The sequence below is a fragment of the Balaenoptera physalus genome, assembly GCF_965194825.1.
Source record: "Balaenoptera physalus genome assembly, chromosome: 1".
In the NCBI taxonomy this organism is placed as follows: domain Eukaryota; kingdom Metazoa; phylum Chordata; class Mammalia; order Artiodactyla; family Balaenopteridae; genus Balaenoptera; species Balaenoptera physalus.
Window position 1 is genome coordinate 141,174,008 of NC_138882.1, and position 25,147 is coordinate 141,199,154.

At 37.4% G+C, this 25,147-nt stretch overlaps 1 protein-coding gene and 1 long non-coding RNA gene across 2 annotated transcripts in view; one reads left to right on the top strand and one right to left on the bottom strand.

Annotated features, from left to right (window-relative positions):
* The window catches only part of LOC309657139, a 68,495-nt gene extending 45,119 nt beyond the window's left edge, over window positions 1-23,376 (top strand). Inside the window, exon 2 of the long non-coding RNA XR_014261666.1 lies at window positions 20,844-23,376. This is a non-coding gene — a long non-coding RNA (uncharacterized lncRNA). The remainder of the gene's footprint in view (window positions 1-20,843) is intronic.
* The window catches only part of UBE2U (ubiquitin conjugating enzyme E2 U), a 77,131-nt gene that overhangs the window by 21,530 nt on the left and 30,454 nt on the right, over window positions 1-25,147 (bottom strand). Inside the window, exons 7-9 of the mRNA XM_082453896.1 lie at window positions 20,024-20,072; window positions 12,265-12,353; window positions 1,210-1,291 (exon numbers count right to left, since the gene is read on the bottom strand). Coding sequence (XP_082310022.1) covers window positions 1,210-1,291; window positions 12,265-12,353; window positions 20,024-20,072 — 220 coding nt within the window. The remainder of the gene's footprint in view (window positions 1-1,209; window positions 1,292-12,264; window positions 12,354-20,023; window positions 20,073-25,147) is intronic.

The following is a 25,147-nucleotide window of genomic DNA, read 5'->3' on the forward strand; positions in this document are numbered from 1 at the left end:
CCTACTTTTTCTACATTTTGGGGTTCTGTGGGATGCTGGCCTTACATAATGAATCAATAATCAAACAAATAAAACAAAGCAGTTCTGTTAAAGGAAATCAAAAAGGAAGTCATGTCACAGCAAAATTAACCTTATATTCTAAGTAGGTTTCTTTAAATGAAACTTGAAACATGCCTTCAAGAAAAAAACCATGCTGACACTTCTCCAACTTCTGCTTCATAAAAACTTTTCTACTGCTTATAATTTACTCTGAAAGCAGAAAAGTATTTAATGCAAAAGCTTTCCTCCCCTTTGGCTTGAAGGAAAGTTGCTGCAGAAATCAACTGAAAAAAGAATATCTAACCAAAAAACCCAATCTGAACTATGATATTAAAGGATAGGAAAGTCTATTTTAAGAGCCTTGATTTCTACGCGAATTCAAAATACAGCACATTGTTTTTATTAATCCTATTATTTTCATCTAGAAAAGAGGTCACAATGCTAACAAGGAACTAATAAACATGATGTAAATAAAAAAAATAGGAACTTTAATTCCCCTAGCTTTGTGGTAGCACATTCACTGAATGCTCTGCAATAAGCACTCCAGAATAAAGGACCATTGCAACACAGCCAGTACCACAGAGCTGAGATGGAATCTGTGCTCTAACATGAGGAAGCAGAAAAACTGCCTTTAGGAGTCAAGAGACTGAAGATGAGATTAAGGTCCCTTCCTGAATGTGGTCCAAGAGTCAATCATTCCAAAAGATGTTGTAATAATTTATCTTTGTATTTAATTACAGACTTCCTCACTAGATTTAATATATTTGGTTCCTGAGTGAGAAATCCATCTGTGAAAGAGGAAAAGGTGTTTGGAACCATGAGAAAAATGAAATACTAACTGGTGATATGTAAACAGGTTGGTTTTTCTTTTTTCCTGTTTCTAAGTTCTATTTTGATAAGGTTAAGAATGCAAATAAGAAGATTAATAGGAAAGGTATTGTGAGATTCCTTCATTGTGGCTCATGTTCTATACCCACCTTTGGCAGCCGGTAGATAGCAAAGCTGTTTCCCACCTGGGTTCATGTGAAAGGACAAAATGATACTTCTTACTTTTGTTCTTATGTTTAAAAGAAATCCAATGGGTTTCTTCTGATAGTTCAGTTAGTAGAAAGTGAATAATAGATATTTCAAGTTCATAGGATAATATTCTAGACAGTTAAAATTACTTACTTTAAACCCCATTCTTTAGGTCGTCTTAGCTCATTTTTCTTGCATTTGTAATACTCTCCAGTGAAATTTGGATCTTCAAGCACTGAAATTAGAATATTTTAAAAAGGAGCTATGCATACATTCTTTAATAATAGTTTAAAGTTTACATTTAAAAAAAAATAGTTTAAAGTTTACAATAATTTACCTCCCCTTAAGTTAGTATGTGGCAATAACACGTACTATTATCGTTCAAGTCACATTAGGATCCTCAGACACCAAGTTTCTTCTTTTTATTTAAACTTTGTGATACTGGATATTGTTTGAAACAAACAGATTGTGACTTTGTAACTTATCATGATAATGATATTTGTTTATATATCATTTATAGAAACGAGGATAGTTTTAAAATAACTCATACAGAAACTGATACCATAGTTTAACAAAATTCTAATGCAGACTTTCAAGTGAAAAAATAAAATCGTGGAGTTTGAAAGTGACATTACAGATCTTGATCTTCTACAAAGCAAGAATCTGCAACAGATGATCATCCAGCCTCTAAATGAATCCCTTGTCTCTTTGTTATTGGGAGACTGCCCATTTCATTGACAGTTACCGAGGTCACAATGTCCTTCCTTAATCTGAGGGCTGTGAGTTTCCACTGCTCCTCCTTCTGACCTCCTCAGCAATTCTGAGTAAATTTTATCCCTCCCCTATGGAAAGGATCCCTCTAATATTTGAAGATAGCTCTCAGGGCAGCCTCAGTTCCTTCAACTTTTTCTTAAGTCATGATTTTCTAGAGACCTAACCATCCTCATCCTGGTGGTGAACTTTGTTGATATTCCTATTAAAGTTTTCATCCAGAACCGGCTCAGAAACTTGATTTCATATCAATAGCAAGATGCAGGTGGGATTGCTACCTCCCTCGATCTGTGTGCTGGACTTCTCTCAATTTAGCTCAGATATGCATTAGTATTTTCTGGAAATCACATTATACCACTGACTCACATGTTTGTGGTGAATTATAAGCCTTATGCCTTCAATCAAATTCACATAAAATTTACGCAAAACCTACTATGCTTAAGCACTGGTAGTTTTTACACAAAATACTATTAATCCAGATCATTCACACACGCACATATATATCCTTCCTTTTCTCCCCGCTCCCTCCCCCTGCTCGCTTGTGGGCTTTCTCTCTCTCTTTCTCGCTCTCTCCTCTCCTTCTAATTGTCCTGGGTTTACAGTCCTGATGTATTTAACCAACCAGATGCTCCCCACCTGTCTTGTCCTTATCTGGAGCTTAACTTCTTAACAACGATTAATTAACCCCTTCCAGCTTGATGAAATTTGTCATTGATAGAGAAAACATTTAAACTGAATAATTCTCCTTTTCTTCTATTAATATTACATGATTTTCACCAGCGATGTTCCAATCTATTCTTTATCTTCTTCAAACACACACAAACACACATACATACATATTCTTATAGACTTCATTAATACTCTTTATTGTTATTTGGAATATATTCCTTCCTTCCTTTAAGGAAGCAAATCTGTACTCCCCAGAGTTCTTAGCAGGATTCATTATTTCCTTTAGATGATTATAATAATTAATATTAATAGAATTCTTACTATATATGGGGGTACTTGTAAAGTAGATACGCAGTGCTTACCATTATAATACCCACTTCACAGATGAACAGACAGACACAGAAAGGTCGAGTAATGTCTTCTCACATGTACTATTCATTACTACTTAAACAAAATTTAAAATTTATTTGATGTTAAGTTCCCTGACCAGGTATTGAACCCAGGCCATAGGCAGTGAAAGAGCCAAATCCTGACCACTAGGCCACCAGGGAACTCTTGAAATTTACTCAATGTTTCTATTCAAGGATAATCCATGCCTTTCCTTAATTTTTTGGAATTGCCTTTCCTACATTTTCTATTTGAATATGTATGGCAGTCTCTTCCTTATATATTATGAAACCCCAAATGGCCTGATTATCTTTCCTGAATACAGTAAGTCCCCTACATACGAACCTTCAAGTTGGGAACTTTCAAAGATGCGAACATGCATTCACATGTCCAATCACGTAAGTTAGTTCATGTGTCTGGTGTACACTGTCACATGTGTGCACACTCTACAAGTGGCTGTGCTTTTGTGTACTTTTTTGTGTACTTTTGGCGTACAGTACACTAATACAGTATCTTTATTTCAAGCCCAGAATGTCTGGAGGCAAGCATAAAAGCAGCAGTACGTAACTGATTGTGTTAGTTGGGTACCTAGGCTAACGTTGTTGGACTTACGAACAAATTGGACTTACGAACACGCTCTCGGAATGGAACTCGTTCGTATGTAGGGGACTTACTGTATTCTCATTTCTTTTATATTATTGACTCTTTTTCTCTAACGCTTTCTCTATTATCCAAGAGATGAAAGATGCCACAGTATCTGTAAAAACTTTTAACACTTCTTATTTTATTCCCATAATTTTTTCACTCATCTGTCTCCTACCATCTGACTGTAAATGCCTCAAAAAGCTTATCATAATACTTATGTTCTTGTCTTCAACAAAGCCCATTGATAGACATAGAAGATGCTCAGTGGATGATGTTGATGGGAGGGAAATAATGAAGAAATGAGGACCAGTGAAATTTTTTCAGAACTTCTTGAAGTTAAAATCCCCCCCATCACTATCATACCTTGCCCTTGTGGCAGTTTTGTAATCTGTGTAGAAAAGCATCCTCTACTGCCTCCATAGTATATTTCTTCCTTCCTTTCCTTCTGAGGATTACTGGACATTGCTTCTACTCTGCTTTTTCTATGACACACCTATCGTCCAACATCTGTATAGGCTGATCTGAAAAATGTTTTTCCACTCTGGGACTGTTGTGTCCAAAGAAATATATAAGCACTAATTTACCTTGGCATGTTTTATTTTCACACGTACTATCTTATGCTAACCATAGAGGAACTTAAAATAGAGTAGAATATTTTTGTCAATGAATAGAAATGAAAAATGAGGTACAAAGACTAACCTAAATTAGGTTAAATGACTAACCTAAATTCACTTAACTGTGTCTGCAAAACTAGTATAAGGCTAGGAGTCTCTAATTTCTGATATCAGGTTCTTCCCACTAGGGCTTTTCCATTGGCTTGCACATTGTAACCACCTGGGCAGTTGTAAAAACTACTACCCCCTGGTCCTGCTCCCAAAGATCCTACTGTAATTGGTCTGGGTGTGCACCCTTTACATGGGAATTTTCACGAGCTCCTCTGGTGGTTCTAAGGAGCAGTCAAGACTGAGACCACTGCATCAGAAGTGATTGATACTGCTTCCTGCATCTAAATGCATTTTTGGAGACATTTGCCCTCACTGCTGGCTCAAAGACTCAAGGAATGAAAGTATCCTAAGGCAATACAAGCCTACCTCAAGAAACAGGAAACATCTCGAATAAACAACCTAACCTTGCACCTAAAGCAAGTAGAGAAAGAAGAGCAAAAAAACCCCAAAGCTAGCAGAAGGAAAGAAATCATAAAGATCAGATCAGAAATAAATGAAAAAGAAATGAAGGAAACAATAGCAAAAATCAATGAAACTAAAAGCTGGTTCTTCGAGAAGATAAACAAAATTGATAAATCATTAGCCAGACTCATCAAGAGAAAAAGGGAGAAGACTCAAATCAATAGAATTAGAAACGAAAAAGGAGAAGTAACCACTGACACTACAGAAATACAAACGATCATGAGAGATTACTACAAGCAACTCTATGCCAATAAAATGGACAACCTGGAAGAAATGGACAGATTCTTAGAAATGCACAACCTACCGACACTGAACCAGGAAGAAATAGAAAATATGAACAGACCAATCACAAGCACTGAAATTGAAACTGTGATTAAAAATCTTCCAACAAACAAAAGCCCAGGACCAGATGGCTTCACAGGCGAATTCTATCAAACATTTAGAGAAGAGTTAACACCTATCCTTCTCAAACTCTTCCAAAATATTGCAGCGGGAGGAACACTCCCCAACTCATTCTTCGAGGCCACCATCACCCTGATACCAAAACCAGACAAAGATGTCACAAAGAAAGAAAACTACAGGCCAATATCACTGATGAACATAGATGCAAAAATCCTCAACAAAATACTAGCAAACAGAATCCAACAGCACATTAAAAGGATTATACACCATGATCAAGTGGGGTTTATTCCAGGAATGCAAGGATTCTTCAATATACGCAAATCAATCAACGTGATACATCATATTAACAAATTGAAGGAGAAAAACCATATGATCATCTCAATAGATGCAGAGAAAGCTTTTGACAAAATTCAACACCCATTTATGATAAAACCCCTACAGAAAGTAGGCATAGAGGGAACTTTCCTCAACGTAAAAAAGGCCATATATGACAAACCCACAACCAACATTGTCCTCAATGGTGAAAAACTGAAACCATTTCCACTAAGATCAGGAACAAGACAAGGTTGCCCACTCTCACCACTATTATTTAACATAGTTTTGGAAGTGTTAGCCACAGCAACCAGAGAAGAAAAAGAAATAAAAGGAATCCAAATCGGAAAAGAAGACGTAAAGCTGTCACTGTTTGCAGATGACATGATACTATACATAGAGAATCCTAAAACTGCCACCAGAAAACTCCTAGAGCTAATCAATGAATTTGGTAAAGTAGCAGGATACAAAATTAATGCACAGAAATCTCTTGCATTCCTATATACTAATGATGAAAAATCTGAAAGTGAAATTAAGAGAACACTCCCATTTACCATTGCAACAAAAAGAATAAAATATCTAGGAATAAACCTACCTAAGGAGACAAAAGACCTGTATGCAGAAAATTATAGGACACTGATGAAAGAAATTAAAGATGATACAAATAGATGGAGAAATATACCATGTTCTTGGATTGGAAGAATCAACACTGTGAAAATGACTCTACTACCCAAAGCAATCTACAGATTCAATGCAATCCCTATCAAACTACCAATGGCATTTTTCACAGAACTAGAACAAAAAATTTCACAATTTGTATGGAGACACAGAAGACCCCGAATAGCCAAAGCAGTCTTGAGAACGAAAAATGGAGCTGGAGGAATCAGGTTCCCTGACTTCAGACTGTATTACAAAGCTACAGTAATCAAGACAGTTTGGTACTGGCACAAAAACAGAAATATAGATCAATGGAACAGGATAGAAAGCCAAGAGATAAACCCACGCACATATGGTCACCTTATCTTCGATAAAGGAGGCGAGCATATACAGTGCAGAAAAGACAGCCTCTTCAATAAGTGGTGCTGGGAAAATTGGACAGGTACATGTAAAAGTATGAAATTAGAACACTCCCTGACACCATACACAAAAATAAACTCAAAATGGATTAAAGACCTAAGTGTAAGGCCAGACACTATCAAACTCTTAGAGGAAAACATAGGCAGAACACTCTATGACATAAATCACAGCAAGATCCTTTTTGACCCAGCCCCTAGAGAAATGGAAATAAAAACACAAATAAACAAATGGGACCTAATGAAACTTAAAAGCTTTTGCACAGCAAAGGAAACCATAAACAAGACCAAAAGACAACCCTCAGAATGGGAGAAAATATTTGCAAATGAAGCAACTGACAAAGGATTAATCTCCAAGATTTACAAGCAGCTCATGCATCTCAATAACAAAAAAACAAACAACCCAATCCAAAAATGGGCAGAAGACTTAAATAGACATTTCTCCAAAGAAGATATACAGATGGCCAACAGACACATGAAAGAATGCTCAACATCATTAATCATTAGAGAAATGCAAATCAAAACTACAATGAGGTATCATCTCACACCGGTCAGAATGGCCATCATCAAAAAAATCTAGAAACAATAAATGCTGGAGAGGGTGTGGAGAAAAGGGAACACTCTTGCACTGCTGGTGGGAATGTAAATTGATACAGCCACTATGGAGAACAGTATGGAGGTTCCTTAAAAAACTAAAAATAGAACTACCATACGAACTACCATAGCAATCCCACTACTGGGCATATACCCTGAGAAAACCATAATTCAAAAAGAGTCATGTACCAAAATGTTCATTGCAGCTCTATTTACAATAGCCAGGACATGGAAGCAACCTAAGTGTCCATCATCGGATGAATGGATGAAGAAGATGTGGCACATATATACAATGGAATATTACTCAGCCATAAAAAGAAATGATGGAGGTATTTGTAATGAGGTGGATGGAGTTAGAGTCTGTCATACAGAGTGAAGTAAGTCAGAAAGAGAAAAACAAATACAGTATGCTAACACATATATATGGAATCTAAGGAAAAAAAAAAAAAGGTCATGAAGAACCTAGTGGCAAGACGGGAATAAAGACACAGACCTACTAGAGAATGGACTTGAGGATATGGGGAGGGGGAGGGGTGAGATATGACAGGATGAGAGAGTGTCATGGACATATATACACTACCAAATGTAAAATAGATAGCTAGTGGGAAGCAGCCGCATAGCACAGGGAGATCAGCACGGTGCTTTGTGACCGCCTGGGGGGGTGGGATGGGGAGGGTGGGAGGGAGGGAGATGCGGGAGGGAGGAGATATGGGAACGGGTGTATATCTGTAGCTGATTCACTTTGTTATAAAGCAGAAACTAACACACCATTGTGAAGCAATTATACTTCAATAAAGATGTTTAAAAAAAAAAAAAAAGAAAGTATCCTAAGGTGAAAGCAAGCATTCCCATGATGCTTCAGGCTGTTTGGTCTGTCCTGATGACAGCAAACAAACATCAGGAAGCCTCCGCTCACTATTACAGGATACACTGACTGGTCTGAAGGAATTCTTTTCATATAACATAAACATTTCCTTATGGGGATCATATTCTGTCATTAAGGTGCTGTTGCCCACAGCCAGATGTATTGGTTTGTTCTCTGCCAAACTTTTAATTTGCCATTCTATAGTGATGGACAGAGAATAGTGGATCATCAGTACATTTTCCCATATGATTGTCTATGATTATGAGCAAATAATTGTAATTATTGAAAACGTACTGCACATACTTCAGAGTCTGAATTTAAATTTCAAGTTATACAGAAATTACAATTTTATATCATATTATGGATGCAATATAATATAAAAGAAAGAACAAATATGGAGTCAGAGGATTTGGTTCAAGTCTTTGGGCCACAGCCCACTTGTACTAATAAATATTGGCCACAATTACTGAGCACTCACTATGCACTAGGCACTATTATAGTGCTTCAACGTTATGATGTATGTTCTGTGATTATTCTCATTTTACAGATGAGAGAACTGGGACACAGAGAGGTTAAGAAACTTATCCAAGGTCACACAGCTAGTAAATTGAAGAGCCAGGATTAAACCCTGGCAATATGCATCCAGAATTTACACTCTTACCAATATATGATATTCCATATGTGACCTTAGGTAAATTACTTAGCTTCCCTTGGTCTTGGTTTTCTCAAGTGTAAAACAGAGTAATAATAATGCTGAGCTCATTGGGTTTATATACAACTCTGCATGACATATACTAGGTGTTCAATAAATATTGGTTGATAAGTGAATAAAAGGACAATAAGATTGGGATGATTAAAAAAATACAGATTAAGGGCTTCCCTGGTGGCGCAGTGGTTGAGAGTCTGCCTGCCAATACAGGGGACACGGGTTCGAGCCCTGGTCTGGGAGGATCCCACATGCCGCGGAGCAACTGCGCCCGTGAGCCACAACTACTGAGCCTGTGCGTCTGGAGCCTGTGCTCCGCAACAAGAGAGGCCGCGATAGTGAGAGGCCCGCACACCGCGATGAAGAGTGGCCCCCGCTTGCCACAGCTAGAGAAAGCCCTCGCACAGAAACGAAGACCCAACACAGCCATAAATAAATAAAAATAAATAAATTTAAGAATCCCTTCTACTTGCTCATTGAATAAAAAAATTAGAAAAAAAAAATACAGATTAAGAGGTACAAACTACTATGCACAAAATAAATAAGCTACAAGGATATATTGTACAACACAGGGAATATAGCCAATATTTTATAATAACTATAAATGGACCATAACCTTTAAGAATTGTGAATCACTATGTTGTATGCCTGAAACTTACATAATATTGTACATCAACTATACCTCAATTAAAAATAAACAGGGCTTCCCTGGTGGTGCAGTGGTTGAGAGTCTGCCTGCCGATGCAGGGGACATGGGTTCGAGCCCTGGTCTGGGAGGATCCCACATGCCGCGGAGCAGCTAGGCCCGTGAGCCACAATTACTGAGCCTGCGCATCTGGAGCCTGTGCTCCGCAACAAGAGAGGCCGCGACAGTGAGAGGCCCGCGCACCGCGATGAAGAGTAGCCCCCACTTGCCACAACTAGGGAAAGCCCTCGCACAGAAACGAAGACCCAACACAGCCATAAATAAATAAATAAAAATTAAAAAAATAAAAAAATAAACAAGAAAAACAATATGGAGTATACTCCGTAAACTGTGTTATACAAGAATAAACTTACTAGTATTATGGCATACATGACTATGTATAGATTTGTGGCACAAAGATATGCAATACAGTTAATACTCAAAATCATAATATAACCTTACTCATCACTATTCATAAAATAAAAAGCTTTTAAAAATATGCACAAGAGTTTAATAATCTTTCCAGTGATAAAAATATAACTGTAGAAAATGAAGTTATTAGAAGTTCCCCCTTTATTTCTGAGTAGTTAAAGAAGCATTCTATAATCTAACAGCTTCATCTTTCTTATTGCCAGGAAATTAAGCCATTAAAAAAGATAGTATTGGATCTCATCCAGCTGAACTATCCAAAGACAAAATGGCCAGCAGCACATGTAAGGTTTACATTTAAATTTTTTAAATTAAGTGCTGGTTATTATTGAAGGAAAGCTTTTGAAACATTCTTATAACAAATCTCTGTAGGAAAGAGAGGCAGAGTGATTGTGAAATCTTGCACCAAGGGCTAGAATCAAAGTCTCAGAAATTCTTCTGGGCTAGAGGTAACCATTACCAGCTATTGCCTTCACAAAGAGAAATGAATTACATACTAGGTTAGTGACAGATGTAGAAACAAGAACCAACTTAAATATTTTGGTGTCAAACTCTTTTGAAGAAGAAATTGCAGTCAGTGATACTTCATTATTACTTCCATTTTAAAATTACTCTTTATTATAAGACAATCATTTCTAAATTTCTTTGTTTGGGCATGTGCTTCTGTTTTTTTCCTAGAAGTTTGGAGTTTCCAAGAGCCTTCATATATTTACACGTTATTCCATAAAGCACCATCCTATAACAATCTGTTTGTTTTTTGGTTGAAGGAGTTGGACGCTGAATCATTCCCTGGAGCATGCCAACTGCCTCTTGACACCACATCTGTTAAGGGTTATCACCTCCTGGAACCCATCTGAGCTCCTCAGAGCCTCTTACATAGCAAGTACTCAAGATGTGTTTGCTGAATCGACTAAGAAGCACTCAATCAAAATCTTTTAAATGAAGTAAACATTCATGTAATCTGGTATCAAAATCAATAAAACTCTTTTACACTGATAGTGCTGCTAAAGACTACTTCTTAAAGCACCTTGAACAAGTTATTTTTCTTAATCACTAATCTATGAGTCAGTGAGGAAGATAATGTGTAATCACAAAATAACTAATAACCAACATCCTGAAAGAACAAGTAATTTCTTAGAAATTATTGACCTCACGTTTTTAGATTTATTAAGCTTAGTACTCCTTTTTGCTCTAATTTGTGTCTTAAAACTAGATATGATTTTTTTTTCTGGGTGATATTTTGTTCTCTTAAAACCAATGAGTAGACTATCACAATGATGAGATGAAACACGATGAGACCACAAATTAAGGCAGTGGTCATGGAGGTGGAGTAGAGGAGAAACATTTGTAATGTTGCAGGAGATAAAATCAATAAGGCTTAATAAGGGAGATAAAGAGGACTAGGAAATGTCTATGATTCTGGCTTGGCAAGTAAATGCAAGAATGGTGATCTACCACTAACCAAGAGAGGTAATGAAGGAGGGAGAATAGGGTTTGGAGCAACATAATGAATTCACTTTGGGACATCTTGGGTATGAGGTGCCTTATTACACAGTTGTAAATATGCATTCAGAATGCAGAAGAGAGCCTGGCTAGAGATGAGGCTTTAGGAATTACTGGCATGTGGGCTAATGAAAACCATAGTGATGGATGAGGTCTCTCAAAGAGAGCTGGGCAGAGAATACTGAATGAAGAAGGTATTGCTAAGGAAAGAAGCAGAGGAGCGCTTAGGAAGGTAAGAGGAAAACCATGGATACATGGTGTCTTCTAACTCAAGGAGAACATAGCCAATAGGATTTCAAGTAAGATAAGGACTGAAAAAATGTAATCACTGAATCTGGGAATTCGGAAGTCACTGATAACTTCAGAATGTGCCATTTTGCAGGATAGCTGAAGCAAAGTCGTATTTCAGTAAATGTGTGCAGACTGGCTAACCTACTTTGATACAAATAATGAAACAGTACTCTAAAGATTAGATTAAATGGGACCAGAAAGTTGTCCAGCTCTCCTATTCCGTCTTTCTAGTTCTCAATGTATGATGGTAACAGATGATTTTTCTTTTCCTTCGACTGATATAATTGAGCATCCCCAGGTTTTCTTGCTGTCTTTCTACTTAATAATATCTCTGGCTTTGGGGATAATTGTGTTTAGAACCAAAAAGCTTCCTCCTGCTATGAAGGTTTCCTTCTGGGGTAAAGGGCGTATGGTAAACCTCAAAAGACCGAGAACTTTGTCTTTTATTCCTCCAATTGCCTATCTTTCCTTTGGGCTTCTAATCAGACTTCAGTCCAGGACTCTTTACAAAAGAGGGACTAAATGAACAGTTGTTGAATGATTAGTATATAGAGCCAACAAAGAAGTTTATCACCCTCAAATTCCAAATATGTGTCAATTAGTCTTTGAAAGCAAGACAAGCTGAGAATGTTGAAATTAATATACCACCCCCCTTCCTGCAAAAATAAGACAAGGTTAGATCACCTTACATGGAGTTCTGTAATATTCTGTGGCTTTTGATGTGGCTATTCCAGACCATGTCTTGTAGTAATCATTAAATGAGACTGATTTAATTGATCTAAAAATACAAAATAAGATCAGACAGTGAGTAGCATGAAAGTTTGCTTTTTAAAATTATTTTTACCAGAGTGGACTCTTTCAGATACCTTGTCACAATAAATTAGGCTGATCTGCAAATTCTCACATAGTTATTTCTAACAAATGAATCTAACATAATTTTCCACTAATACATGCAAATCACAAAAAAAGGTCCGTCCAAACCAGTTTTCTATAATAAGTGTAAACGTGCATCCATGTGTATATTATAAAAAGAAAAATATAGGTTTAAGATAACTGTGCCTTTCGTGACTAACATTGAAAAGAACTTTAAATAAAACATCATAGCTGTACATTTTCTCTTTCTATGATAAACAACTTTCTTACATTTCTATGCCAAATTTTAGTAAAATCACCTTTATTTTCTTTTTATTATGAGGAGAAATGAAACACCAGAATTGAGATTAGTTTAATTTTTACACAGAATCTGGCCACTTTCAATGAGGGAAAATAAACAACTCTTTTCTAATATTACTGCCAGCACGTTTCCTTCCCTGTGCTAATATTACCAAATCCTAATGGGAGAGCAAAGACTGTTACAAAGTATTAAACGGGACCTATGAAACAGTCTCTTACTCTTAAATAACTGCACTTCCAATTTTTTTCTTACAATCTTCTTGAATGCAGAGATTCTCAACACTCCACAAACAAAACATTACTTTCAGATATTTTTCAGACATGTGAAATCATCTATTAACTGACTTAAACAGATACTTAAATATCAAATGTAAAAGACTTTATATCTGTTTTAATTTTAAGTTCCTAGCTCTTTGGAGGAAGAAGCAAATTTTCAGTTATAACAGGTTATTAGCATTAATTTTTATAGGTAAATCATAGGTGCCTTAATATTTGACTCAATTTTGAAATTAATGGGGGCAATATCTAAGTGTATTAATGCATTCATTTATTTAAATGATAATTACGGACACCTAATTTTAAGACTAACATTTTTCAAGTGTGTTATTGCTTTTGTAATCACACTTAAGTAGAAATCTGAAACTTGGTAAAGATAAATTAATCACTACTATTATTGCTTCCAGAGCTACATGTGTGCTTTATAGTACTAAATGATATACTAAACTAACATTAATTTGCCAATGAAATGTTTCAGCATTTGGCAACTGAGGTAACAAAATGAAAGGCTGCATTATATCTCCTGCATGAAAAAGCTTGTGATCAATTTGCTGTCACAGATCATTTAGCAGACAACAATGACCCAAGAGGAAGGAAACTGTCAACATACTGTCTCGTGAAAAAAAAATACACCATCTTCAGGCACAATCGTCTCCATTGTTTTTTGTCTGTTTGACGACGACCCATGACCCTCTCCCTTCCCAACGGTGTCCTGTTCAATCTCAAGCTGTTAGCCTTCAGGGGCTGTCTTTTTTTCCCTTAGAATAATTAAAAATATTACCCTAAAAGGTATAACTTTAGTATAGTTTGAATATACAAAACAGAATGCCTCAAACATTTGGGAATATCTGCACTTTCAATTCTATAAAGGAAATAGTCTCTTAAAATAAGAGAACAGTAACTATTTACTATTATTCAGATAAACTACAAAGGGATGTATACAGCATAAAAAAAATACATGTGTTTATAGTTTCAACCAATAACAGGAATTTATTGAGTATTATTGTTGGCATTATGAATATGAAAAAGTAGAAGACAATTTTAAACTGAACATCACAGCTTATTATTATCCTGTTGGGAAAATAAGATATATATCTGAACTAGTAAATAGAATAGCTTTATATATTAACATAATAAACTGTTACATCATTTAACATAGACATTTGGAGACTACAATGACAGATACTTCTTTGGCAGTGGCAATAAGCAAAAAAAAATTTGGAGGAGGGAGCTATAACTTTGTTTTGGAGCCATTAGGGAAACAGTCACTTGGATATGGACCTGGGACAAAGGAAGGAGGCATTTTAGGCCAGGGAAGCAGTATTAACAATAGCTTAGATGGCAAGGAGCATGGTGTGTGCATGCCTACATACAGAGGATGTTGGAGGAAGAGATGAGAGTAACAAGATAATTGACTAGAGTGGAGAGTTCCAATTTCAGAGGAATTGGAATTTGACAAAAATAGGTGAAACTAGGCAATGCTGGGTCTTCAAATTTAGTCAGAGAATGGATTAGAGTCGATTCAGTAACCTTGATTTATTAGGTGATAGACAGTAATCAGAAGTTCTCAAATAAGGCAAGTAAACTATGAAATCAGTGATTGAGTAAGAGTTTTCTCTGGCATTAGCAGGCAGAGAGGATTATATGAGAGATTAAATGTAGGGGGACCAGTTAGGAAATAAATTCAGTAACGCAGGCAAGAGAGTCTGAGAGCTAATACTAGGGTGGGAGCAAAGATCAGGAAGGGGAGGAGATGAATCTACGAGAATGCTAAAGAATTGATTGAACCAGTTGCCTGATAGGGTGTGAAAAGTGAAGGAATCTGAGGGTCAAATAATTCTCCTAAAGTCCAGAAGACCACTTAGTTTTGCTATTAATAGAAAGCGTCTAGAGAAACCGAAGTAAAATATGAGTTTAATTTTAAACATGGGTTGTAGGTGATGACCCTTAGGAGTGTGACTGAGAAATTGGGACTGGAAATAAGAAATTTAGGTCAAATCAACACAGAGGTTGATAGATGACGCCATTAGGGAAAACAAACTCCAAAAGAGTAAGTAAGTGTTTAGAAAAGAGTGAGCAGAAACCAATTCACAGTTAAGGGGGGCCTGTGAAAGAAACCAAAAGGATCATTAAGGGAAGAAGAGAATCATGGCAGCGCTATTTCATGGAAGCAACATCCCAACCATCGCCAAAGCCTAATGACTAAATTCTTAAATATCTCTGGATATTTAGTCACGTATTCAACAGTATCATGACTAAGAGCACAGGCTCTGGAATCAGCTGGCCTGGGTTAAAACACTCTGGCACCATTTCTTTTTTTTTTTTTTTAAATTAATTAATTAATTAATTAATTAATTTATGGCTGTGTTGGGTCTTCGTTTCTGTGCGAGGGCTTTCTCCAGTTGCAGCGAGCGGGGGCCACTCTTCATTGCGGTGCGCGGGCCTCTCACTATCGTGGCCTCTCTTGCTGTGGAGCACAGGCTCCAGACGCGCAGGCTCAGCAGTTGTGGCTCACGGGCCTAGTTGCTACGCGGCATGTGGGATCCTCCCAGACCAGGGCTCGAACCCGTGTCCCCTGCATTGGCAGGCGGACTCTCAACCACTGCACCACCAGGGAAGCCCCTGGCACCATTTCTTATTAGCTGTGTAACTCTGGGCAAGTAGCCTAACCTCTCCACGTTTCCAGAGATAGAACTTTCTCCGGTGGTGGTTGTGAACATGCATAAAAACAGCCAAGGAAGGGTTTAGCATCCCTCAGCACTCAGTGTCAGCTGGTCTCCTCAACTGCCTTGGATAAGTACCTCATCATTTTTCTCCTGTAAACTCTAAACAGCTTCCTAATTGTTCATCTACCTCAGTCTCTCCCTATTCCAGGTTATCATGGCTCTGCTTGAAAGGCACAGTTGGTAAATACTTCTATAGGATGACATATAAACAACTTTTAAATAGAACTTCAGGTTCTTCATCATCTGGCCATTTCCAACCTTTTCTTCCGTCATTCATCTCCACATCCAGAGGCTCCATCACATGGAACTTCCTGGTGATCCTAAGTGTACCACAAGATTACATTTCCATATCTGTGCAAGCAGTTCTATTAGAGAGTCTTTTGCCCTCTGTGCCTGTCAAAGTCTTACTTATTAAGGTTCAGGTACAATAAAAATAATACAGACATGAAGGTTGTCACAGTGGATACTGTGGTTGCCTCCCCAATAGCTGTTCCATTCTTCTCCCATTCTGAACATGCCCTGTGGTCTGATGGGACTGACCCCATCCCTGGCCCTAAGTCAGTTGAGTGATAACTAGTTTAGGGACAGGAATCTGACCTAAATAGCTCCAATCAGAGTGAAACTTATTCTAGCTTTCTAATACATCTTGATCTCTGAGAGTGTTGATCCTCTTTGTTCTTCTTCAAGATTGCCTTGTTATTCTAAACGCTTTGCATTTCTAGATACATTTTAGACCACCTTGTCAGTTTTCAGAAAAAAATAAGGCTGCTGAGATTTTGACTGAGCCTGAATTGAATCTATAATTTGGGAAGAGTTGACACTGTAAGAGTATTGAGTCTTTCCCAAGCCACAAACTTTGTATATCTCTATTTCTTTATGTCTTTTAAAATTTCTCTCAGATATATTTTGTGATTTTTCACTATGGATGCCTTATTCATCTTTTGTTACATTTTGATGCTGTTGTAATGGTATTTTTAAAATTTCATTTTCTATGTGTTGATTGCTAGTATATAAAAATATAGTTGATTTTTAAATATTCATCTTGTATCCAGGATCCTTGCTAAATTTACTTATTAATTTTCAAACTTTCAAGCTTTGTATATTCATTTGGATTTTACTATGTATATAGTTGTGTTATCTGTGAATAAAGATGGTTTACTTTACCCTTTCCACATTTTCTAACTTGTTTTTTTTCCTTCCCTCATTGCACTGGCTAGGACTCCAGTACAATGTCGGATAGAAATGGTGATAATGGGCATATTTGTATTGTTCCTAAACTCAGGAGAAAAGCACTCAACATTTCACATTTAAGTGTGAGGTTAGCTGTTGGATTTCTGTAGACTCCTTTTATTGAAATAAGGAAATTCTCTTCTATTCTTAGTTTGCTGAGAATTTTTATCATGAATGGGTGTTAAATGTGTCTCCTGGATTCACCTAGATAAGTCTATGGCTTTTTTCCCTTTATTTGGTTAACTAGGTGAGTTACAAGGATTGATTTTCAAATTTTAAACCAACCTGGCTTTCCTGAAGTAAAGCCCACTTAGTCATGATGTACTATCCCTTTTTATATAACAGTGGGTTCAATTTGCTAATATTTTGGTTAGGATTTATACATTTCAGATTTAAGAGGTAGTGACCTATAATTTTCCTTTCTTGTAATGATCTCTGATTTTAGAATCAGAGTTTGGAAGTTTGGTAGCATACTCACTGTCTCCATTTACTGGAAGAGTTTGAATGCCTTTTTAAAAAAGATTTTATTTGAAGTAAATTTAGATTTCTAAAAGAGTTGTAAAGTTAGTTGAATACCTTCAAAAATCAACTTTGTTAATGTTTAATTTACATTCAATAAAATGCATAGGTTGAGTACAGATTGATGAGTTTTAATAAAAGCAGACCCCTGCATAACCATAAGCCCAAACAAGATATAGAATATTTTCATTAGTCCTGAAAGTTCCCTACTGCCCCTTCCCAGTCAATCTCCCTCGACACTTTGGGTAATCACTGATCCAATCTCTATCACCATAGATTAGTTTTGCCTGTCCTAGAACTTCATATACATTGAATTGTACAGCACGTACTCTTTTATAACTCTGGGTTTTTTTTCTCAACATAATGTCTGCATTATTATTCCATGTTGTTGCATGTATCAACAGTTCTATTGCTGAGAGTATTCAATTTATAACTATAACACAATTTACTTATATATTCGCCTGTTGAATATATAATGTTGATTGTTGATGGACATTTTAGTTGTTTTCAGTTTGCGATATTATGAATAAAGCGCCTATGAACATTTGTGCGCAAGTCTTTTGGTGAATATATACTTTCATTTCTCTAAGATAAATACTTTAGGCGTGGGTTAGAGGGCAGGTGAATGTTTGACATTATAAGAAACTGCTAAACTGTGTTCCAGACTGGTTGTGGGCATGTCAAATGGTACAACAATGTACACAGCAATGTAGGAGAGCTACAGTGCCATCACAGCCTCATCAATAACTGGGATTGTTAGTTTCAGCCAGTGGTGTGATCTTCCAATCTCTCCCATCTCAGTAAGTCACCGCAGTACCCATCCAGTTCAAACTACAATCTAGTAATAACCCTTGGTTCCACTTTCTCTCATTCCCCACATCAATCAAACTAAGTCTTGAATCCATCCAATTCATCCACTTATCTCCCTCTCCATATCTATGCCCTCAGCCCTAGCTCAAACCACCCCACCTCTCCCCTGGTCTACTAAAATAACCCAATAATTCTTCTCCTTGCTTCCGCCTTAGATCCTTCACAACTGATTCCCCACATGGCAGTTAAAGTAGTCCTTTTAAAATTTAAATCTGATTATGTCTTTCCTCTTCTTAAAAGCTGTCCAGCTGTGTCCCGATTCCCACTGCAAGGTTAATGAAATGCAAATTCCTTACCTGGTTTATAAAGCTCTAAGTGATCTGGCCCTGTCTACATCTCTTACTCTATCCCCTACCCATCTCTTCTTTCCCCCTTGCTGTGTTCCAGCTGCAGTGGCCTTCTTTCTGAGCCTCTAACACACCACTCTCACATCCAATTTAGGATCAATACCCTAGTTACTCCCTCTGCCCAGAATCTCACTGTACCTGTTAAGACATCACTCTCTCCAACTTTTCAGCCCCTTTTTTTTCCTTTCATTGTCACGAATCTTGATTTTTTAAGATAACACCATTTACAAGTTTATCTCACCATGGCTCTCGAGTTGTTTCTAAAGTTATAGTTAAAGTCTTTCTCCCAGACCCCAGATTTTATAGTCCTGTGATCAGTGCTGGATCCTTATGGTGCCATCTGGTTACCTTGCTGCCTGTCTGATGAGGGACTCATTGCCCCAGACAAAGAACCAAAGGGCCAAAATTTTCTCCCTGTAATGGGGTTTACCCTTCTTCCTACTCCTGCCTGAGACAGACCCCACCACTGCTACTGGCTAGTCTTCATCTGAGGGCTAGGGGACAGACAAGGTCAACGCTCTTCCTGTCAGGTTCCAATTAATCATTCTGTCGGTTTTTCTGGGTCTTCTAATTCTGAGCTTCTAACACTTCCAGGCACAGAGCCCCTTGACATAACATTGTCTCACATTCTGGGACAGAGCCCCGATCTGAGGGTTCCTTTTGATTTCAGTCCTTTGGGAACATTTTACTATTATTAATCCACTAAGAGGATCCTTGTTTTGGAGCATGTACAGTATAAAACCAAGATAGATCAAGTATTATGTCAACACTAGTAAGCTGGCTGTTTTCTGCATCTGATTAACTATCAAAATAAGGCTGATGGAAATGCTAGAGAAGCTGAATGCTGCAGAACCTACACCTTGTCCAGGTGTTCAAGGCTGAATTGATGTCACATTGTCAGGTGGTCTCCCAAGTGTACAATGGCTTTAGCACTAACTCTCACCATTTTCCTCCAGGACTTTATCTTCTCCTAAATTGCTTGGATTTTTTTGATCTATAATGGTTGGACCTATAATGTAGACAACATTTTTTTTCCTTTTCAGAAATAAAAACTAAAAACTAAAAGAATAGGCAACTAACATAGTTACATCAATTTTAATTCAATAGACTAGAAAGAATTCAAGATTCTCCATATTGTTCCTGAAAACATCATTTTTAAAAGGTATTGGAAGGGAAAATATATTTAAATGAAAAATAATTTTTCTAAGTTAAGAAAATGAAAATACACTTATGATAGAAAACACAGTTTAAATCAATAGTTCTTTCAGCGTATAAATTGGCAAAAAATTGTATAAAGAAAAACTTACCTGTTAAATTTATCTGGCTCTTTAGGTGACTCAAAACTGTCATCTTTTGCTGTAAAGAAAAATATGAAAAGATTCTGGTTTACTCGGAAGACTGAATATATGGCCTTATGTGCATTCTTTCCAAAGCCTCAGTAAGATGGTAAGAAAGGAATAAAAATAAGGTATAAAACCTCAAGGAGAGCAAAAGAAAGATGGCAAGAAAAAATTTCAAGATGGAAAGCAGATGTCAAGTGGTAACTATCCTAACAGGCCATAGAAATTTGAAACCTAACGACCTGATGAGGGGAGGCCAATAAAAAGCAAGCAGATTTACACTCCAGAACTTGAGAAACACTCAGGAATTGGAGGTACCAGATACCTCTGAAAAGTGACAGGTATAGTATGGACACCAAAGACATAGCCTTCATCCTATGCAACCAGAAGACCACCACCGCCCAGGCAGGAGGGAGTATGTCTAATTCTGGAGAAACTGAACCAGAGAGATTCAGGAGATAGCAGAACAAAAGTATGGCAAGGGACTAAAGGCAGGGAATAAATCAAATAAATCGCATTGGGTAAGAAAGATTCCTTATTCTCGCTCTTTGTCCAGCTCCTAGAGTGTAAGTCATTAACATCTCTCTCTTCAGGCATAAGACCGGAGGATTCGTCTCAGAAAAAATAGTCAAGCCTAGCTAAAGGCAAGGTCAGGTCCCCACTGAATAACCCTATAATGAAACAAAACCATCAACAAGTCCAATCTGTATCCAAAATTTCCAACCTTTTCAATGAATGATTTTCATTCATCGTGTGTCCATCATACAGATGCATAGTCAAAGATCAGTAGATAGGGCTTCCCTGGTGGCGCAGTGGTTGAGAATCTGCCTGCCAATGCAGGGGACACGGGTTCGAGCCCTGGTCTGGGAAGATCCCACATGCTGCGGAGCAACTAGGCCCGTGAGCCACAACTATTGAGCCTGCGCGTCTGGAGCCTGTGCTCCGCAACAAGAGAGGCCGCGATAGTGAGAGGCCCGCGCACCGCGATGAAGAGTGGCCCCCGCTTGCCACAACTAGAGAAAGCCCTCGCACAGAAATGAAGACCCAACGCAGCCAAAAATAAATAAATAAATTAATTAATTAATTAAAAAAAAAAAAAGAAGAACCTCTGCCTTGCTGCAGCTGTGAGGAAGAGGGAATATTTAAAAAACAAAAAAAGATCAAGTAGATATCTGAGTAAAGTCATTATCATGAATGATGACAACCAAAACAAATAAGCAGGAAGAAAATAGGAACTAGGAACATAGTTTTCTGGACATTTTCCAGAATATAGAACAAAAAAACAAAGAGATGGATAATAGGAGAAAATAGACTTTAAAAAATCAGAGTAACAGATCAGTAGATCCCACATCTAAATCTTTGGAGATTTAGAAGAGAGAGCAGGGAAACTGGAGGGGACAGGTATTATAAAAGAAATCATATAAGAAAAAAGTCCAGAACTAAAGAATTAGAGTTTGAGATTTAAACAGCCTATGAAATGCCCTATATGATGAATGAGGAGGAAAAAAATTTTCAGACTAAAGTTTAACCAAATTATGAACATATGAGAGTGGAAAAAATACATTTTTAGGCATGTGAAGTAATAAAAGATTTAGCTCTCATGTACTTGGAAGCTCCTGGAGGAAGTGTTCCAACAAAATGAAGGAGCAAACCAACGAAGAGGAAAAGGAGGGATCAAGCAAGAGCTCCAATCCAAGAGGCAGACCAAAAGGTCACCCCAGGATCCCTACGAGAGAACTGCCAATTCAGAAAAGGAGGAGGAGCATGAGTGCCTCAGCAAAGACGTCTTCCAGGGGAAAAAATGAAACTCACTCAATACCTTGTGTGTGTGTTTTGTTTGTTTGTTTGTTTGTCTTTACAGCTTTGTCAGAAAGTTTAGGGGAAAAATAAATGGTAGATATTTTTTAAAAAAACAAATAAAAATCCAAAAAACACAAACAAGGGAATGAAAAAACAGGCCATTTGTACAAGAAAAATAATCATTTGTGGATTACCTATGACAAATATTTACTAAGTCATATCAATGTAAACAAACAATACTAGGAGAATGGGGGAGAGAAAACGTGAGTGGAAATGGCACATAAAAGCTAAATCTTTATCTTTCAGAAGAAGCCCATAAGTAATAACTAAACTGAAAACCCCAGAAATTTAGTACAGAATAAACTTAGAAATACAGTGGTGAATTCCAAAAGAAACAGATAAACGTGTTGAAAGCTGTTGGTAGCTTGTCGGGGTGGGGACGGCTCTCAGCCATGGAAGGTGTGGCTTCCAAGGTCTGTAATATTTCCTTAAAAACCAACTGGTGTTATCTGTCCTTTAAAGCTATGCACAAATATTTCTTTGATAGAAAATAAATACTTAACATCTTTAGTTAAAACAACTTAGAGACTTTGCTGAAAAGTTCCTGGAACATCTGGTGCAATGAAATACAAAAAAGGACAAAAGAGGTCTGTAACTCCAGCAAACGGATCCATGCAGGCCATCCTGTTAAAGTCAGATTTTCCACATCTCCTGACATCTGTAGACAGCAGAATATCTGGAGTAATACTGTAATCGACAACAACAAAACTGGCTCTGAATGATGGTGCTAAAGCTCATGTTCTTTAATGAGAAGCTACTGGACTAAATTTCTCTTTCTCCTGACATCAAGGAAGAATATTTTCCAAAGGAAAGCGTATTCCTATACCTAACAACCAGTACTCCCTTTAAGAGAAAAAAACCCAACACCTGATATCCTATGAGACATCACCTGCTTCAACTGTAGAAAGAAGTTCCTCTAAAATTGTTCTATTGTTAAGAGAACTAAAAAAAAAAAAAAAAAGTTAACAAATTGAGAACTTAAATTGAAGAAGAATCAAATGCTTATCACAATATCTTCTTAATTGCAAGCAGGATGGGATGGATTTGCACAATCATCAGGGTTTTTTTTAAAGTACCTTATGTACTTAGTTGTTTAATCTCCCTAATGTTTTTATAATTCTTCTCTATTCTTGTATTTTGACTGTCATAATATCTGTCAGGAATTATATTATAGTTTTATTTAGATAAGAATCTGAAACTTAGTAGAATGATTCTCCTTTAACAAAAGCTATAGGAATATACACATGGTTAAGAGAAAAATTATTACCTTAGGTTTGGCTACCATTATTCAGTTTCATTATGTTTATATGCTTGTATTTTCTTTCAACCGAAGTTTTTAAAATTATGTGAACCCTATGTTTTAAATATCAAAACAAACCTGATAGACAGAAAATAATATAATTTGACCATATAACCATATGGAAATAAAAATTCACTAGGACAAATTAGAAAAAAGAAAAGATGTATGAGTTTACAGTAGTTCCCCCAGCCTCCCAGTGGGTGCCTAAAACCACATAGAGTACCAAACCCTATATATACTATGTTTTTTTTCCTATACGTACATACCTATGATGAAGTTTAATTTGTAACTTAGGCGCAGTTAAGAGATGAACAACAATAACTAATAATAAAATAGAACAATTTTAACAACATACTGTCATAAAAGTTATGGGAATGTGGTCTCTTTCTCAAAATATCTTGTACAAATTCAATGCCTTTTCCATCTTAACTAAGCTCTTATGCATTGTGGCCATATCTTTTGCAGTTTGAGGTACAAAAGCAAATCTAGCACAAATTTCTTTTTCTTTCTTCACAGTTTCATGGATAGAAGATTCATTCTTACAACCTCAGATATGATTTTTTTCTTTCCTTATTTAGTTGAGAACTTTCACCTTTTCACTTAAAGGAAGAACTTGTGGCTTCTCATTGGCATATCTGAATGGCCAGTGGAACCACTTTTGTGCTTTGGGGTCATGATTAAGTAAGATAAGGGTCACTTGAACACAAGCACTGCAATACTTCAGATATCGGACAGTTTATTTGATAACCCAGATGGCTACTAAGTGACTAACAAGCAGGAGATGCTGGACAAAGATGATTCACGTGCCGGGCAGGATGAAGCTGGATGGCAAAAGATTCTACCACACTACTCAGAATGGTGCACAACTTAAAACTCATGAATTGTTTTGTTTCTGGAATTTTCCACTTAATGCTTTCAGACCATGGTTGATCACAAGTAACTGAAAACTCGGAAAGTAAAATTGCAGTTAAGAGGGTACATGAAATCCCTTTGTAACAAATTAGGAAGTAGCAATACTCAGAATCTAGGAGGCAAAACAGTTGTTACGCACTGTCTCCTCCCAGACCTCCAAGTTTTCATAAACAGATTGAAGTATAACTTGGAAGGCACTTGAAAGATCCCCTTGTCCAACTCCCAACACTGGGCAAAAAGTTCTTTGACAGCATCCCTGAACAAGTCATTAAGCTCTGCCAAACGAACACTAGTTATGAAAGCACACCTTTAGTGATAGGGTGTTTACCACCTGCCAATGTGGCCTTGCCCATTCTTAAGCGACTTGAATTGTTGGAAAATCCTTTCTCATGTTTGGTCAGCTGGGACCTCGAAGGACTTTACCATTAGTGATGCTGCAACTACAGTGGCATTTGCTTCTAGAAAAGATCAGTTACCCCAACTGACTATATAATTTATTGTCCAAACTGGAACACAGAATGAAAGGGAAATAATTATACCAGGCTTGTCCCAGGCAGTCTGGTATGTGTGAGCGCCCAAACTATAAGTAAGGGAGTCAGGGTCCAGGCCACAGGAGAAGAGGCTTGCAGGACATGGGAAGGTCATCAGGACCTCCACCAATCGTTTTTTTTTTTGGCTGTGTCGGGTCTTCACTGCTGCACACGGGGTTCCTCTAGTTGTGGTGAGCAGGGGCTTATTCTTCATTGCGGTGCATGGGCTTCTCATTGTGGTGGCTTCTCTTGTTGTGGAGCATGGGCTCTAGGAGTGTGGGCTTCAGTAGTTGTGGCACGTGGGCTCAGTAGTTGTGGCTCGTGGGCTCTAGAGTGCAGGCTCAGTAGTTGTGGCACATGGGCTTAGTTACTCCACCGCATGTGGGATCTTCCCGGACCAGGCATTGAACCCATGTCCCCTGCATTGGCTGGCGGATTCTTAACCACTGCGCCACCAGGGAAGTCCCCACCAATCGGGTTTGAACTCAG